Source organism: Zonotrichia albicollis, chromosome 1 (genome assembly GCF_047830755.1).
Source record: "Zonotrichia albicollis isolate bZonAlb1 chromosome 1, bZonAlb1.hap1, whole genome shotgun sequence".
Classification (NCBI taxonomy): Eukaryota; Metazoa; Chordata; class Aves; order Passeriformes; family Passerellidae; genus Zonotrichia; species Zonotrichia albicollis.
Genome location: NC_133819.1, coordinates 64417978 through 64435892, shown reverse-complemented (window position 1 = coordinate 64435892; position 17915 = coordinate 64417978). Strand labels below are relative to the sequence as shown.

The 17915-nt window shown below is 43.8% G+C and overlaps 1 protein-coding gene across 1 annotated transcript; it reads right to left on the bottom strand.

The window, feature by feature from the left end:
- Nucleotides 1-436: 436 nt before the first annotated feature.
- NHLRC1 (NHL repeat containing E3 ubiquitin protein ligase 1) lies at nucleotides 437-15031 on the bottom strand. Its single transcript, XM_005481827.3, has 4 exons — nucleotides 12872-15031; nucleotides 2078-2200; nucleotides 1768-1944; nucleotides 437-570 (listed from the first exon to the last, which is right to left on the bottom strand). The coding sequence occupies exon 1, from the start codon at nucleotides 14935-14937 to the stop codon at nucleotides 13783-13785; it is 1155 nt and encodes a 384-aa protein (XP_005481884.2). The 5' UTR covers nucleotides 14938-15031; the 3' UTR covers nucleotides 437-570; nucleotides 1768-1944; nucleotides 2078-2200; nucleotides 12872-13782.
- Nucleotides 15032-17915: the final 2884 nt, after the last annotated feature.

The window sequence follows — 17915 nt, the reverse complement described above, 5'->3', positions numbered from 1 at the left end:
CTCTACTACTGTAGTCAACAGGAATTTTGGAGCTTTACTAGGGTGAAGATTTAACCTTTGTCTCTTTCTTGTTTTCCATCTGTTTCATTCTTCTTTCTTGCCTTAGAGCATTTCTATTTGCCCATTGATCCACAGTTCAGCAAAGAGCATAAAGAAAACATTGCTCCTTCCTTTGGTTTGCTGGCAAGTTTCAGTTGCTCCACATCTTCCCAAGGCATAACACAGGTAACAGGATTCGATGTGATTTGCCCATGTCTTCCCATATATTCTGAGCAGGAAGGTCAATTGCTCTGCTTCATGACATGGAAATGGGGGAGTGATACTGTGCATCCAGGTTGATGCCTGAAGCCCTGATGGTGTTCCAGTGACCTCCTTTCTTCAGCAAAGGGCAAGGAGAAATGTCACGGAGCCTGCCAAGAATATCCATCTTGTCAGCAGCATCCCCAGCACATACCTTACTGTGCCTGACTGATGCATGCTGTCACTGGCACATCCAACTTCATCTTGTGTCACAGGAGCCAGAGGGGAGGAGGAGCTGGCAGCAGTGGGAGCATGGAAAACAGTGCTATTCTTTTGGTGTTGAAAGTGATAAAAGAAAAACAAAGTGTTTAATTTTACAGCACCTGAAATCCAAGAGATGCTTACAATGAAGGTTGTTACTACTAAATTTAACCCAAGGAGTGTATTTTATAAGACTGGCCCAAATAAGAGTTTTGCATTTCCAAAATTTTACAAAGCATTTTTTAGAATTTGAATTAACAGAGAAAAAAACTCTATTTTGAACCCATACACATTATAGCATCATCCAGCCAGAAAGATGTAAAAAGAGCAAAAATATATTATATTTGTAATATTAATATATAAATATTATAAAATCAACAGATAATCTAATATATTACACTTAAGTTAGGAAAAAAACGTAGCTTTAACAAAAATAATTGATAAATTGTTCACTTTTTGTGTTGTTGAAAAAGAAGAATGGCTCATAATTCATGCAGTTTTTTAAATAACATTTAGCACATAGGAACGAAGCATGGCCATTATGGAAGGGAGAAATATTTCATATTGGAGGGGTGGGATAAAATATGACTATATTTGTGACAGAACACAAATGAGTGTCCTGTTATGCAGGCAAACTTGAATTTTTCATTTAATAACGTGCAATTAGAGAGCACCTGGGGAAGCAAATGTCTGCCCATTATTGCACACCAGGAACCAAATTTCTGTCACACATCACTAGGTTTTGCAAGTAACCCTACTGGACAGATTCACTGAATTTACCAGAGTGTGAGGGCAGGTATTTAGCCAGTGACTTGTATGAGGACACTTTTCAAGCTGCTTTTCCACTTCCTTCTTGCTCCAAACTCAAGCTGGATGTTAGTCAGGCTGGATGGTTGCCACTTCTGTCTTATCAAAGATCTGTTTTGACTGTCTCTAAAGCTGTGCAGGAGGCATGAAAATTGTCCTCTATGTCCAGCATATTTATGGCAACACTCTGGGCCCAGAAAGGGGCTGCAGTGACAAATGCTCTTCTGACACTCAGAAAAAAAATGAAGCAGTTTGAACTGCCAGCCTTAAGAACAAATGCAGAACATACGCACCTAAACATTACCCTGCCTGACAGGTGCTGCTCAAAGCTACATAAGGTAAATAGCTTTGAACAGGCACTCCAGTTTAAATCTACCTCAGCTCTGAACAGAGTTGGCTTTCTGTGATGAACAGACTAAATCTGTGCTTTCAGGCTAATTTACAAATGTTTTGAATTACCTGATTGGTTTCACCTCACTGGGGTGATGCCCTCTGCTAGACCCTAGCTCTGCCTCCATGCCCACAGTGGCTGCTCCACAGTAGATCTCACACTGGGATCAGAGGTGAACAATTACAACAAATGAATGTTCCCAAGACAGGCATAGTCACATCTCCATCGAGCTGAAACGTTCCTTGCTGTGGGGGGAAAAATAGCACATGCAATTTCACTGAAAAAATCAGATTTTTTCTCCCTACCTCTGATACAATATTGCAATAGGCTTTTATAAACTTCATCCCAAGATCAGTGCAGTAAATGAAACTAACCCACCTGTAAGTGGAGCTGCTCAATTTCAGCTACATTTAACTCCATGACCATTTTGCAGAGGACAATCTCTTTGCTCCACTCACTGAAGAAGAGGGGGCAGGGAGCTCTGTTCCCCATCTCCTATCACTTAGAACAGAAAAATAGTTTCAAATTACTGTGGGAACTTTAATGGTCATTACTACCTACAGATGAGAAGTCCTATTAATAGAAATAAATTAGCTTAGAAGCAGAGTAATGCAGCTATACAAAGAAACTGATGGGAAGTAAAAAAGGGGGGAAGGTAGCAAGGAAACTGATGAGAAGTAAAGAAAATTTTTTATATTGCTCAGATACATTTCCCTATACTACAAAAGTATAAAGCTTTTACTGAATCCAAACTGAACCTTAATGTCGTCTTGGGAGGGATTTGGTTATGATGGGAAATTTAACATCCCTGCAATTATAACCTCAGATATGAGCAACACTTGTGTCATTCTCTGACAGCTAGTTGTGTTCTATGTAGATCACATTCCTTAGTTATCCAGGAAAGAAATAGTGGCTTTATTTACATTTTTGGTCCTATTGATATTAATTATCTGCATGCCATCCCTTTTTTACTTCAGGGAACTCTCCACCCCCAACTCAAATACATTCCTAAATTTGTTTATAACAGGGAGAGCAGGGCTGTGGGTCTTCATCCTGGATTCAGCCAAGTAATACCTGAATGAAAACCTATGCAGTTCAGTAATCACTTCAGTTATTTCCTACAATGAAAGAAGAGATACAGATAATATGATAAAAAAACATAGCTTAGATTCCACCTGGAAAACTCAGTACAGCGTTTAGGAAGAGGTATTTAAAACAGGACATACACATTAAAGGGTTACTAGGAGAACTGTGGAATGGTGAACATTATCAAAGAAGAGCAGACTAAAAAAGTTCAGTTTGTTTAGTCTAGCAAAATAAAGACTGAGAAGGGATATGGCTGTTTATGCTTTCTTTCAGGCCAGTCAAAAGCATGGTGCTACTGAAGTTCCAGGAAAAACACTAGGATGAGAACAAATGGGAGTAAACTCTCTTTTATAGTCCTTTAATTCTGTGCTGCACTAGGAGGAGCACTGCCAGCAGGTCAAGGGAGGTGATCCTACCCCAGCACTGGTGATGCCACACCTGAAATGCTGTGTGCAGTTCAGGGCTCTCCGGTACAAGAGGGACATGGACATAATGGAGACAGTCCAGTGAAGGGCCACAAAGATGGTTCAGGCTCTCCTAAGAAGAAGGGCTGAGACAACTGGGGCTATTTAGCATGGAGAAGACTCAAAAGGAGGAATCTTATCAATGTATACATACATCTGAAGAGGGGTGCAAAGAAGAGGGAGCCAGGCTCTCTTCAGTGGTGCCCAGTGACAGGCCAGGAGGCAATGGGCACACACTGAAACACAAGAGGTTCCCTCTGAACACTGGGAAACACTTTTTCACTGTGCAGGTGACTGACTAGTGACTGACTACTGGCACAGGTTGCCCACAGAGGTTGTAGAGGCTTCATCCTTACAGATACTCAAAAACCTGGACACAGTCCTGTGCAGGCAGGTGGCCCTGCTTGGGAAGGGAAGTTGGATCAGATGGGCTCCAAAGGTCCCTGCCAACCTCAATCCTTCTGTCTCAGGCTGGAAATGAATTGACTTCTACCCCCAGAGGAAAGGCTTCTTACACAGAAGACCAGAGGACTAAATTAAGCTAATTTTAACAGTGAGCTTGATTGGGTTAGGTGACATGATAGCAGGGAACTTTCCTGCTGACCCTACCAGACATGTACCTCTATACAGTCTTTACATCATGGTGATGATATTTTATGGTAGTGGAAAAGGAAAGAAAAGGAAATAGTTTTGTACTCTTAAACAGTAAGATCACAAGGTCCCAAAGGAGCTGACATCACTTGTCTGTGGTTAATATAACTATTAAGTTACGAAAAGGGATTGATGTTAAATTAGTAGATATTTTTCCCTTTTTCTTTTCTTTCAGTTTTCTCCTATGTATTAGCAGAAATCAGATGCTTTGCCTATGTGAAAACAAAGTGCCACAGCTGGTTTGTAAGTTATTTACAATTTAAATCAGTAGGCAGGCCCCAGTGAACTGAAGGAAAGGACAACCCTGCCATTATTCCCCCTACCCAGAAAGCTCTCACCCCTCTTCATCTTTATGATTAGGAATGTCTGGTATGCAAGCATCACTCCAGCACATCCATGCAGTTCACTTGTGACTGCAAGTCCCAAATTGAGATTAAGGGCACTTGTGAGCAGGGAGTTGACTCACAAACATCGTCCAGAGCATCACTAATTATTATCCATTTACTAAGAGCAGGTGTGTGCCTTAGTTCTACAGATAGGAAAAGTGATTCTGTAGCCTTCAAGTCTCTTCAGTTAGCAAACAGATGCTACATGCAGTCTGTCAAACACACAGCAGTGTTCAGACTCTGTCTTCAGAGGTGAGCCTTATGCTCAGTGGGGGTGAGTGGGAAAGCTATAAATATAAACAGCCTGATTAGTGGCAGCAGCCTCTTGGAGCAAAAGAGCAGCTTTCCTGTTAACCCCTCTGCACTTAGTCCCATTGCTGGTTTACTTTCTGCTTTGAGAGATAAGCTGAACTTTGCTGGCTACCATGGGAGAGACTTGGAACTGGGGCCCTGCCCCTGGGAGGAGGAGGAGGGTGGGGAGGGAGGAGTACATCCACCAGGCTTGCTTACTAAGAAAGCTGAGCTGTTACCCATGCTGGCCAAGCCAAAATTCCTCCTTACGCAATTATGTTTTAGCAATGCCAGCAAATAAGCACTCTAGCCAAACGTGTTATCTTCATAAAGTGTGGAGAAGGAAAGAAGCTCTTGCTTGAAAGAGATTAGAAAGGAGAACACTACACACAGGCACATCGGCAAAGCAAGGAAGCTGAGTGAGGCAAAGCCTTGAGAGAGGAGGTGGAATTGTGTTTGTTAAAACAGATGGAAGTCAGCTCAGCACAGATCTTGGATCTGTGTGCTGTCTATTGAAGTCATCAAGAAGACTCACATTAAGTTGAGCAGGTTTCATCAGTTCCTGTAGAAGGTAGAAACAAGTGCTGAAAGTGCTAATTAAGGGGCTTAATAAGACTTATAATCTTTTATTTAGAAAACAAAACACCCCATCATTTCTCCTCCCAGTTCTCTCCAGACTGAAGAAAACATACCAAAACCAATAATTTCAAAACTACCACCACCATCAAAGTTAAAAACATACAAAAATAATGATCTCAAAACTACCACCACCACCAAAATTATCAGCAACAGATCATACTCTCACTTGTCTATTGGAGACTATCAAAGAGTGCACTGGGGATCCTTTGTTGTCATGTTGCTTCAAAATTTATCTTCTTTAACACATGACAAAAGGCTTGCTCTTTTCAGGTAAAAATATAAATTGAAGAACAGATGGTTTATGGAAGCTTCCAAGATTCTTGTCAGTTGGATATGAAATTGATTTGTCATGAAAACTAAGACCAGTTATAGCAATCACTCACAAAATCCAATACAGTGTTATGGTCACTGGGACCAGCCTGCTGCTATTGCAGAGGACAGAAAAATCCCCAACAAACCAGTGACTTGCAAGTTAGTGACTTCTGATTTAATTTTTCCCACAGTCACTATTACAAATGGAGCTGCACATGAGGAGTTGGGGTAGAAGGATTCCTAAAAATGTTAGTCCACACACAGTTTTAATTGTACAGTCCCTCTTCTCTCCTGTAATAAAGCTTGCATTGCCTGTCTCCCAGAGGCATTCCCTGAATGACTTAGGTCCTTTCCCACAATTCATATTGTGATCTGAGGTTTCCTCCCTTTAATCTGACAGCAAAGATGAAAGGCTGTTTTAGAAAAGTAACACAGCACAACCTAAACATGGACAGAACCTCTGGGGGAATTAACCTTTCTTCTGAAATCAAAGTGGTGAGGACACATATACACCACAGTGTGAGTGAACAACAGCTAATGAGAAATACAGTTTAGGAACAGACTAAACCCACTGGGAATCATGGCTAAGGGTTGTGCAGAAGTCACAAATAGGAACAATGTGATTGAAATTGAGAAATCAAAACTTTAGCCTTATCATTAAGAACACTGACTTAAGGTTTAAGTCAAGTCAAACAAAAGGGTGAAAGACCATGGCTTGATATAGATGTCTGATAATAATTCAGTTGCATGGCTTTCATTTATCCAGAGAGAGAGAGATACAAGAAAGACAAGATTTACTTCTGCCTTCAAGGTACACTTTTCTAAATGGTTTGGGTTTAATTTTTTTTTTAATCTCAGTAACAGTGACACGGTGGAAATATGTGAAATATAGTATCAGCTGCATTTTAGTGATAATATAATCCAAGTACTAAACAGCTTTATGAACATCACAAAATAAATTACAAAAAGTTCTAATTGTGGGCCTGGGGTAACTTCAATTTCACTTTGCCATACTAGGGAAGAAATGGTGCACTTTTCACTTGGTCTTTAAAAGGAAGCAATCATTGCAAAATAATACGAAAAGTGGCTAACTACCCTCCAGCCTTAGAAATCTTTTCACACAGTCTTCTTGGGACTAGAACCCACAGCGTAATCTCTACTACAGTGTAAAAACCACACCTTTTCTAAACTGTTGGCTAAGACTAAAAACCTCCTCTGTAGGATCTGCAAGACTTGTTCAGGTGTAAGGTCTGCACTGAAGCTGGTCCAAAGTGGGTCTTGCCCCAGCTTGTTGGTTACTGAGCAACTGCACATGCCAAAAGGGAAGTGTGGTATTGCTCCACTCGGTCTAAAGGACTGTTAGGAGCCAAGCAAGGGTTCCATATTATGAAAGACTAAATAAGAAAAGCTAAACTATTACAATAAATGTCTTTCAAAAAGGATTTCTGATGCTGAAAGTTATAATTGCTCATAATGTATTCTAAACATGCACAAGACTTTCAGCACATAAAACCTCAAAGCAGCATTCCCAGAGATTGTCATCGTAAAGTCTGCTGCAAAGACTTCTCCAGGGCAAACCTCTGCACTAGCCTGAATCTCCCTGACTTCAAGCCCAGTCCTGCAGCCTTTATTTATGTGGACAATTCCATTTGCAGTACTCATGACTGCACAGATAAACTGCTCATGACAGAGCAAGCCTCAACTCAAACAAGTCAGTTCAAGTAATATTAGGAATAGAAAAAGACTAATACACGTATTTTAAATACTTCTGTCTCCATAGTGTCATGCTGTAAGTTGAGGGGAAGTTGGCAGAGAACTCACTGAAGAGCCCCATTTCCTACCTAATTAAGGACAATGACAGATAAGGCAGCCAGGCACATCCTTTTCATATTAAAGTGATTATATATATTTTATTACTTAATCTGTCTGACTCTTTTTGCTAGATTTCTTATAAAGCATATTTTAATGACATTATATTTCTTCTCATAGCAGTGCCCTAGTCTGTGATAGTAAAAGACACAATTGTTCTTTGTTTCTTACTGGTAGTACAGATCAGTAGTTACTAAATACTGGTTAATACTGGTTAAATTCCATAGTCCATATTATTCAGGAAATCATGCTAAATGAGTATCAAATGGGTTTTATCTTCCACCTATTTATATTTGGGAAAATTCCCAGTAAGAGTTATCTCCTGTGATTATTGTGATTATGTAGGGGTATAGTTCTTTCAAGGGCTTTTTTTTTTTTTTTTTTTTTTCTTTTTGTACTAGAAGTTTTAAAAGCAAGATTTTATTTAAAAAAAACATTTTATCTCTTTTTGGTTTATTGGTTTTCTTAATATATTCAGAGTTTTTTCAAAGTAAATTCTTTCTTTTTCTCAGTTATAATTTTAGATCTCTAATTGCCTACCCTTTATTCATTACAAGGCATATAATGATATTTAAAGTATTTAAAATATCATTATTTTAAATTCCATGTTTTATGGAATCTCGTGACAAGCAATAGTTTCCTGATTTAAAAAATATATTCCATGAAAGCAGGATGTGTTCTCTCACCTCAACTCTCTGCCCACATAGTGCTCACCTGTGAGCAAAGAATAAAAACTGCCTACATTAAGAGGGATCTTTAGGAAAATTCTACATATGTATTAATTCAATTACCTAATTCCCTAAAAATAACCAAATTCCCTAAAAAGCCTAGTTTGTTCCAAATCTTTATTCCCCCCCACCCCCAGATTTTTGCTACAAACTAACAGATAATAAAAGCTACAAGTAACTGACAGCTCTCCTAAGGATTGCCATCTGAAAAGTATCTACTTGTAGCTGGAAGATCTGTTCAAATGCAGGTGAATTCCTCTGCCAGAGGTAAATACTAATCAAAAGGCAGCAGCCCTTATCATCTTGTCCATTTCCCAGGCTGAAATGCTTCACCTCTTAAGAATGCATTCCTTTTACTGGAATGATGGGTGTGCTCTGTGCTCTGACTTGGTGGAGTACACCCTCTGCTTAAGCCACAGACACCTTCCATTCAATTTTTTTCCTTTTCAGAGTTGATCTCCTCCTTTCTATTCTTAATGTGAAATTTGAGCGTTTCAAAACCACACTCTTATGTGGAGCACACTGGAAGTAATTATCTAGGAATACATTGTGGTTTGGAAAAGTATTAATTTCCATGATTTGTAGGAAACAGCAGAGGAATTAGTAACAAGATCATCAGTATAGTGTCAAAACATCTTCCAAAATCAGGAGGGCACTTCCCAGACAAGAGGGTGATTAAACACAGACTCTCCCTGCTTTATTAAGGTAACCTTTTGATGGGAATTCTAAGATCTAGCCTGAAGTCTGCCAAAGGCTTCCCTCAATTCTCAACTCGTCTGCAGCTGCAGGGCCAAGACATTTGTACTGTATTTGCCTCACAGAGAGGTTGGAGTGCCAAGTTCAGGCATATCTCTAAATCTCTTGGAAAGCAGTAGTGAGAAAAAGGTGTAAGTGCAATGCATCATCTGCTCCCTGAGAACCTCTCCAGTATTAGAGAGCTTTGAAGCTGTCCAGGAGAGTCAGTCATGTTACATAAAGGAGGCACTTTAGAGAAAGCCTGGATGTTTATGGAACACTATCAAAGTGTTTGCTGCTCTCCAAATGATCTGCCAGTTCTCCTGAGATACCTGGATGAAAAGCAAGAACTCACTTGAAAAATATCTGTAATTTTGCTTTGCTCCTGTGGAGGGAAGCTGTGACTCACAGGTGACATGTAAAGTGTAAGACGAGCCTCTGAGAAGTCAGGTTAAAAAGACGAGGAGAGGAGAGGAGAGGAGAGGAGAGGAGAGGAGAGGAGAGGAGAGGAGAGGAGAGGAGAGGAGAGGAGAGGAGAGGAGAGGAGAGGAGAGGAGAGGAGAGGAGAGGAGAGGAGAGGAGAGGAGAGGAGAGGAGAGGAGAGGAGAGGAGAGGAGAGGAGAGGAGAGGAGAGGAGAGGAGAGGAGAGGAGAGGAGAGGAGAGGAGAGGAGAGGAGAGGAGAGGAGAGGAGAGGAGAGGAGAGGAGAGGAGAGGAGAGGAGAGGAGAGGAGAGGAGAGGAGAGGAGAGGAGAGGAGAGGAGAGGAGAGGAGAGGAGAGGAGAGGAGAGGAGAGGAGAGGAGAGGAGAGGAGAGGAGAGGAGAGGAGAGGAGAGGAGAGGAGAGGAGAGGAGAGGAGAGGAGAGGAGAGGAGAGGAGAGGAGAGGAGAGGAGAGGAGAGGAGAGGAGAGGAGAGGAGAGGAGAGGAGAGGAGAGGAGAGGAGAGGAGAGGAGAGGAGAGGAGAGGAGAGGAGAGGAGAGGAGAGGAGAGGAGAGGAGAGGAGAGGAGAGGAGAGGAGAGGAGAGGAGAGGAGAGGAGAGGAGAGGAGAGGAGAGGAGAGGAGAGGAGAGGAGAGGAGAGGAGAGGAGAGGAGAGGAGAGGAGAGGAGAGGAGAGGAGAGGAGAGGAGAGGAGAGGAGAGGAGAGGAGAGGAGAGGAGAGGAGAGGAGAGGAGAGGAGAGGAGAGGAGAGGAGAGGAGAGGAGAGGAGAGGAGAGGAGAGGAGAGGAGAGGAGAGGAGAGGAGAGGAGAGGAGAGGAGAGGAGAGGAGAGGAGAGGAGAGGAGAGGAGAGGAGAGGAGAGGAGAGGGATTCTTCCTTTGTGGGGTGCAACAGCACTGTGACCCATGGTCCCAAGGAAGAAAGCTGCTTTTTGACCTCCATCAATCCTTCCAGAATTGAAAGGTCTCCTATATTATAGGTATTGTCTTGATGGACCTGCTCTGTAACATTCCTAGTGGTTTGGGGGCTGGATATTACAGGAGATCCCCTCTTCCCCTGAAATCAGTCCATATTAAAAAATGCTACAGGGACGTTGCATGCATGCTTTGGGAAAATATAAAGATCAAACTGATGTGCACAGCAATGTGACTGGAGGGAATGGACAGGTGCTCAAATGGACAACGGCCAAAATGAAATAAATTTTACTATTTTTTTCACCTTTTCTTCCTTATTCACTGATCTGGAAAAAATACATTCTTTATTTAAAATTATTTTCTTCACAAGCAAAACAAAAAAATATATGTGTTAGAGAATATAATCTCAATATGCATTGCTGGAACTCCTCTGACTCCTTTAATTCCTTAACCCTGTAACATACCCTGATATGTTTACATGCAACACGAGATCAGTGCTTAAAAATAAACCAAATAGGAATTGCAGTGTGTGTGTGTGTATGTGTGTGTACAACAGACATAGCAATCTCTACTAGGGGCTGAAGACATGGCACTTAAGGAAGAGTGTCCATTATATTTATTTGGTTTTAATCCAATGGCTAGAACATGAGATGCAGAAAGTTATGCAAAGGTGATGGATTTTTAAAAAATAAACTCAACACTAATTGTCACTGAAGCATCTAGACACAGTCCTATGTTCCTTTCTAAATGGAATGGCCACCACTCTTTTCCAAAGGTAAGCACAATCTAGCTATCCCCATTCCAAGCACAGCCAGTCAGACCCCAAACCTAAGGAATCAGTTCAACCATGGGCCCTTCAATATTTGCCATCCCTCTCTCAGAACACAAAATTTTGTGTCAAAAGAAAGATTTCAGCTTTACTGCTGCATTTTCCCTTAAGCACCAAAGAACTCAAAATTTTTAATATTTGTTTTTATACAGTTCATTATGGCTTATCAATTTAGGCACCTGCATCAAATTAATTAATGCAGAATGTAATGGTTGTACAACACTAAGCACCAAGCTGTAGAGTAAAAAGAAAACAGTTGCATTGCTCATAGAAGTTTGCTTTCAGTAGGTAGGTAAAGCAGAGATACAGGAGATGGCACAAAGAAAAAAAAATCTATTAGGTAGAATAAAGTCCCAAAGTTTATTTTGCTTACAAACCCAAAATCAAGTGATTTCTAGTTACCAAAGGAGTCAGGAACAGAATGGGCAACAATGGGAGCTTTTGCAGATTTTAAAACAGTCTGAGTCAAATGTTTAAAAATCAGCATTTCAGCTGCTAGAAAGTTGCTACATGGCAGTAGGTCCTAGGAAATTTTCCCATCCATTAATTTAGTAGCAAACCAAGCTCCTGGTGCACACAAAGGTTTGAGAAGATGAAAGCTCACAGCCCATGGTTCAGAGGAAGTGTTACTGTGACAAAGTATTAATTATGTATGAATACAGCATTGATGGCATTGCATGCATTCTGACACACAGCAGTCCCCCAAAGGAAGTGTTATCTAATTGGTTCTATCAAAGGTAGGAGTCTCCTTGGCGTCTAGAAAGGGATACATAATCCAGGGGTCTCCTTCTCTGAGTAAATTTCCTTCCTGACCCCCCAGCTGGGCTCCTGCTCAGGGCCATACAGCTCATACTGCACAACAGCCAAGGAGGATTTCTGCTTCTTCCAAAGGCACTTGCTCTCTGGCCAGGCAGTAGAGAAGGCTGAAAAATACCAACTGTGCACATCCATATAATTTTCAATAGCAAAAAATGGCCCTACAGCAACTTCTGCAGCATATCACCGTTGCAGAAGGTGATATGCTGCAGAAGAAAAAACAATCTACAGGGCAACTGCAATACAGAAATGGTGTTGTAACAAGGAAACACATGATGAAAAAAACATGAGGAATTATCACTAAATTATTAAAATATAGAAGTAAGCAAATCACACTTTATTGGCAGATCACTGTTCAATTAACCTTTACAAATAGCTGCAATGAATAGATTTGTTTTGTTTATATAAATGTTGACATGAGACAGACTAACACATTGGCTGAATTAGAGGGCTAAACTGCTCCAATTTAATGCTAGTATTTGGTAAATCACTGGTGCTGTAACACATGCAGTTATTGAATGCCCTGAAGTCAGACCAAAAGCCAGATAAAAAAAAATTACTGATAGATTGCTTGTGAATTTCAAATTACATTAGTTAATATTAATGATTTCAATTACTAAAAAAAAAAGAAATTACCCCAAAAGTTTTATGCCATTTTAACCTACTCATCTCTACCTCAGATAGCATTCGCATTTATATCTAACTTCATTTTAATGCTGAACCATCTAAGTAGTCATTTTAGCAGCACATAAATGCCTAAAAATGCAGCAGTGACTTCTAGTGGGGGTATTAAATCCTTCTCAAAATAAGTCCTATATACTTTAATTTCCACTGTGCAATAAGGCAAAAGGACTCATGTCCACAGTAAAACTGTGAGAATATAAATGAGAATATAATATCACTGTGAGTAAAACGAGAGAATATAAACTGATCTAAATCTCCTGTGTGTTCACAATCAACAAAATCTCATTTGGAAGCTAAAAAAAAAAAAAAAAAAAAAAAAAAAGAGGCTTACCTCTCACTAACATTTCAATTTGCAGTTGAATCCTGGGGTTTGGGAGTGCAAAAGCACCATATTAATGGCAAAACAGGGGCAGGTAGTGCTGAAAACCTCCTACATGTAGCTGTGTTAGCAGCAGAGCCAACTCAAACTTACTTATGCAGGAGCACTTGTGGTCTAAACGTGAATATTTCAAGAGGCTTTTAGGCAAAGCAGCCCACGCTGTGTAACCACACACTATATTATCTCCAGGCAAAGACACAGACTTGGGCATTTTAGAGGAAGACAAAGTGCTCCAGTAGAACCTTAATAAAGGTGGGAATAAACTAGCAGAGAAAAGAGTGCCCCCAGAAATGCATTTTCCTGGAAAAAATAGACTTTGAACATCATTTCATGTCTCATAACTCACTCATTAGTGGTAGCTCCTCCATCACAATGATTTTAGCTGGATTTATGCAACCTTGAATGGAGGCTTCCATTTCTCCTATCATTCTGTCAAGGCAATCTCCTTCCTTGTGCACAATTCTTGGAAACAGTTCTGTCAGGAGTGTACCTATACTTAATTAAGCATGTGCTGGGAAACGTAAATAAATTATGCATTACTTTCACACCTGCTGGTCTTTGATTACGTGTCAAAAACAACCAAAACCACTTGGTAGTCAAGACATGGAATAGTTTTAAAATGCCAAGTGATTTGTTTGGTTGATTTGTTGTTGGCTATAGGCAGCAACAGCCAGGTCCTCTCCCACAGGTAGGCAAGAGACGTGACACAAGTTTTGCAGGAAGCACGGCGTGTTGGTCGGAGGGTGATTTCACACTCAGAGCCCCACAACCGCCTCCTCCCTCCACTCCTACAAACTCCAGAACTCCGCATGCTTTATGGCCAGAATCAGCTTGAGCCTGCAGCAGGAAGCATCTGAGCCCACTCAGGTAGAGCTATATACTTTCACTGAATGATCACCGCTGTCTAAAACGACGAGGGAATTGTTTGCCGTGTAAGTCAGTCCGACAGGGTAAGAAAGCCCGTGGCTAATTAGAGGGTTAAAGCTGGGAAATTCCTCAGGTTTCCCTAAGCATATGACAGCCTGGCTACAAACATCCGTTACTATAACACGACCTTCGCTGTCAAAGGCCACAGCCGTAGCGTATATTCTGGAGGGGAAAACGAGGTTCAGACCGAAGCTGTCCACCTGGCCGATGAGATCCATCTCCGCACTGAGTATCGTCACTCGGGTGCTGCCCTTGCTCGGACCTCGGGCTTTCAGGTGCTCTACTACCACGACAGCACCCGAGCTCTGGCAGACAGCGACAGCTCTGGGGCTGACAAGCCGGGACCGGATCATCTGGCACTTCTTTAATTCCCCCCTTTGGAAGTCGGCCGCCAAGCGGTACAGCGCGCCAGCCTCCGAGTCGGTCAGGATCACTTCGCTCTTGGCGGCGGCATCCAAGCCCCAGGGCAAGCAGAAGCCTTCCCGCACGGCCAGGACCCCCCTTCCCTCAGAATCGAAGGCTTTCACGGAGCAGTCCCCGCCGTCGGTGACCACCACGTGTCCGTCGGACGTGACCGTCACATCGAGCGCGTACTTGATGTCGTTGTTCGCGTCCCCCCGCTCCCCGAACCGCCGCAGGCAGAACCCGCTCGGCCCGAAGACGTGGATCCTCTTCTTGCCGTCGTGTGCCACGGCCAGGTGGCCGGACCCGGGGCAGGCCGCCACGCCAGTGGGGTTCACCAGCGACCCCCAGCCCCCCAGGCACAGCCGCAGCCCGAGCCCCGCGGGGGCCGCCGCCCCGCCGCCGCTCCTGCCCAGGGCCGAGGCGAGGCCGCCGCCGGCGGGGCCCAGGAGCTCCAGCAGCTGCAGCAGCGGGCGGCACTCGCTGGTCTCGGCGGGCCCGCAGAGCCGCCGGCAGAAGGGACACTCCAGCCTCCGGCGCTCGGCGCCGGCCAGGGCCCCCACGCAGCCCCGGCAGAGGACGTGCCCGCAGGGCAGGTTGAGCGGCCGCCTCTGCTCGTCGGGGACGTACGGCTCGAAGCACACCCGGCACTCCAGCAGGCTCAGCTCCGCCTCGTCCTCCGCCGCCATCCCCGCCTGAGGAGAGCGACCGGAGCCCCGCGGCGGCCCCGGATCCCCGGGCCCGGCGGGGCGGGCGCTGAGCGCGGCCGAGGCGGGCGCGCGCCCCCTGCGGGCCAGCGGGGGCGGAGCAGGGCCCGGAGTGTCCCGCCGGGTGTCCCTGTGCCCACACCCGCACACCCACCCGTGCTCACGTGAACCAGAATATATGCCACCAGAACATCCAAATATCCACCAGGATATTCAACTACCCGCCAGAATATTCACACACCCACCAGATTCTTACAGACATCCAGTTATCGAGTTAGCATACTGCTACTCGCTCTCTTTATCCCCTACCAGAGTAAGGAATTAAGACACAATTTTACAGAATCATGGAATCACTGGATGGTTTTGATAAGAAGGAACCTTGATGATTATCTAGTTCAAATCCCGCTCCTATGGGCAGGGATGACCAGGATAGATCAGGTTGCTTAAAGCCCCATCCAACCCTTGAACACTTCCAGAGATGGGGCATCCACAGCTTCTCTGGGCAACATGTTCCAGTCTCATCACCCTTGCAGTAAGGAATTTTTTCTTAATATATTACCTAAACATACCCTCTGTCAGATTTCCCCTTGTCCTGTCACTACATGCCCTTGTAAAAAGTCTCTCTCCAGTTCTCCTGCAGGCCCTTCAGGTACTGGAAGGCTGCTCTAAGGTCTCCTCAGGGACTTCTCCAGGCTGAGCAATCCCAACTCTCTGAAGCTGTCTTCAAAGGAGATGTACTCTATCCCTGTGAATATACCTCGGTTTCATTGTATTTTCCCACTGTTCTGGCAAAATTTAGAAAATATTTACATTCATCACTAGTAGCCACATTTCTCAGACAGGCACGTACACACATTTCCATAAGGTGCGTGGACAGCATGTGCTCCTTTTGCTAGGTGTATTTACAGGGAATTCTCAGAGTAGTTAGAGGGTACACACAGCTCTTACACACCCTAAAATGGCTGTTTTGGCATGTGGCATTGCTCTTGCCAGGCTGTCGCATGCCTGGGAGTCCTGTGCAGGGCACCACAGGGCATGCAGCAGCCTCGTGCCAAGCGCCTGGCCTTTTGCAGCTGTCACATATCTCAGTGTCTGAGATAAACTTTGGGAGCTCTCACGTTACATCCGGAAAAACTTGAAAGGAAGGAGATGCCTTAACCTGGTAGCTGCAGTACTGGCCAGGAGTGAAAAGAAACAAAATCAGCAGCTCCCAGCTTGCACTGGCCCACAGGCTACATCCCTTCTTCTCTCTGTCAACCCAACCTTGAAACACGAGTATCTATGAGCAATATTGAGTGTCCCAATGAGCTGTGGGCGTGGGGACTGCTGTGCTAAAACCAGCAGACCCATTTGCAGCTCTAGGACTATGGCACTCTAAAAAGCCCCATGGCTTTTACTCGCCTTCTATTTTTGACAAATTATGATACATTACATTGCAATCATACTTTTCCTTTCAAAATAAGCTGCAAAGGGGAGAAGTCACTGTGCTCTGTCAATGTCAAAGTAGAGAAGATTTTCTCATATTCAGATGGAACCTCCTGTGTTTCAGTTTGTGCATTTTGCCCCTTTTCCCATCCCTCAGCACCACTGAAAAGTCTTGTCCTATTCACTTGTTGACTGCCCTTAAATGTTGACAGAACAAGAGGACACAGTCTCAAGCTGCACCAAGGGAGATACAGGCTAGAATTAAGGAGGAAGTATTTTACAGAAAGAGTGGTCAAATACTGGAATCATCTACCCAGGGAGGTGGTAGAGTCACCAACCCTCGAAGAGTTTAAAAAAAGACTGGATGTGGCAATTGGTGCCATGATCTAGTTGAGGTATTAGAACATGGGTTGGACTCGATGATCTCAAAGGTCTCTTCCAGCCTAGAATTTCTGTGATTCTGTATTCGTAAGCATTGATGGTCCCTTCTCAGTTGCCTCCTCTCCAGGATAAACAATGGCTCTCTTAGCCTTTCCTCATAAGCAAGATGCTCCAGTCTCCCAGCCATCTTTATGGTCCTCTCCTGGACCTGCTCCATGCTGAGGTCTCTCTTGTACTGAGGAGCCCAGAATTGGACACAGCACTCCAGATGTGGCCTCACCAGGGCTGAGTAGAAGGGCAGGATCACCTCCCTCAACCTGTTGACCACACTCTTCCTAAGGCACCCCAGGATACCACTGGCCTTTTTGGCCACAAGGGCACACTGCTGGCTAACTTGACCACCTGGACTCCCAGGTTCTTCTCTGCAGAGCTGCTTTCCAGCAGGTCAGGCCCCAGCCTGTGCTGGTGCCCTGGGTTTTTCTTCCCCAGGTGCAGGATCCTGCATTTGCCTTCTCTGAACATCACTGTGTTCTTCTCTGCCCGGCTCCTGTGCATGTGCAGGTGTTGCAGCATAGCTGCAGAACACTATGGTGTGTTAGCCACTCCTCCTAGTTTTGTATCATGATCAAACTTACTGCAGGTACACTCTGTCCCTTCATTCAGGTCACTGATTAATAAGGTGAATGAGACTGGACCCAGTACTGACCCCTGGGAACACTCCTTGCTAAAGCCCTCCAACTAGCCTGATCACAACACTGAGCTCTGTCACTCAATCTACCTCACTGTCCACTAACTCATCCCATTTCCCTTGGTGAAATACTGCTTGGTGAAATACTGAAATAACCTCCTTTTCCTCCACTTGCTTAGAGGTGACATCCAGGATGGGTTGTTCCAAGGATGAAGGTGAGATTGACTGGCCTATATTTTCCTAGGTCCTTCTTCTTGCACTTTTTCAAGACTGAAGCAACATTGGTTTTCCTCCAAAAAAGGAAAAGGGGAGGTCCTCAGGCACCCCTCCCGTATTCCGTGACCTTTCAGATATGATGGAGAATGGTTTAGCAATAACATCAGGTGCTCTCAGGACATTTCCCACCCATTCCTCCCCATCATCCATCTACTTCCCTCCAGCCTTGCTTCCTGGATGGTAATTTCCT

Excerpts from the sequence above, each read along its gene's own strand:
- NHLRC1 (XM_005481827.3), bottom strand. The coding sequence starts at position 14,937 with ATGGCGGCGGAGGACGAGGCGGAGCTGAGCCTGCTGGAGTGCCGGGTG.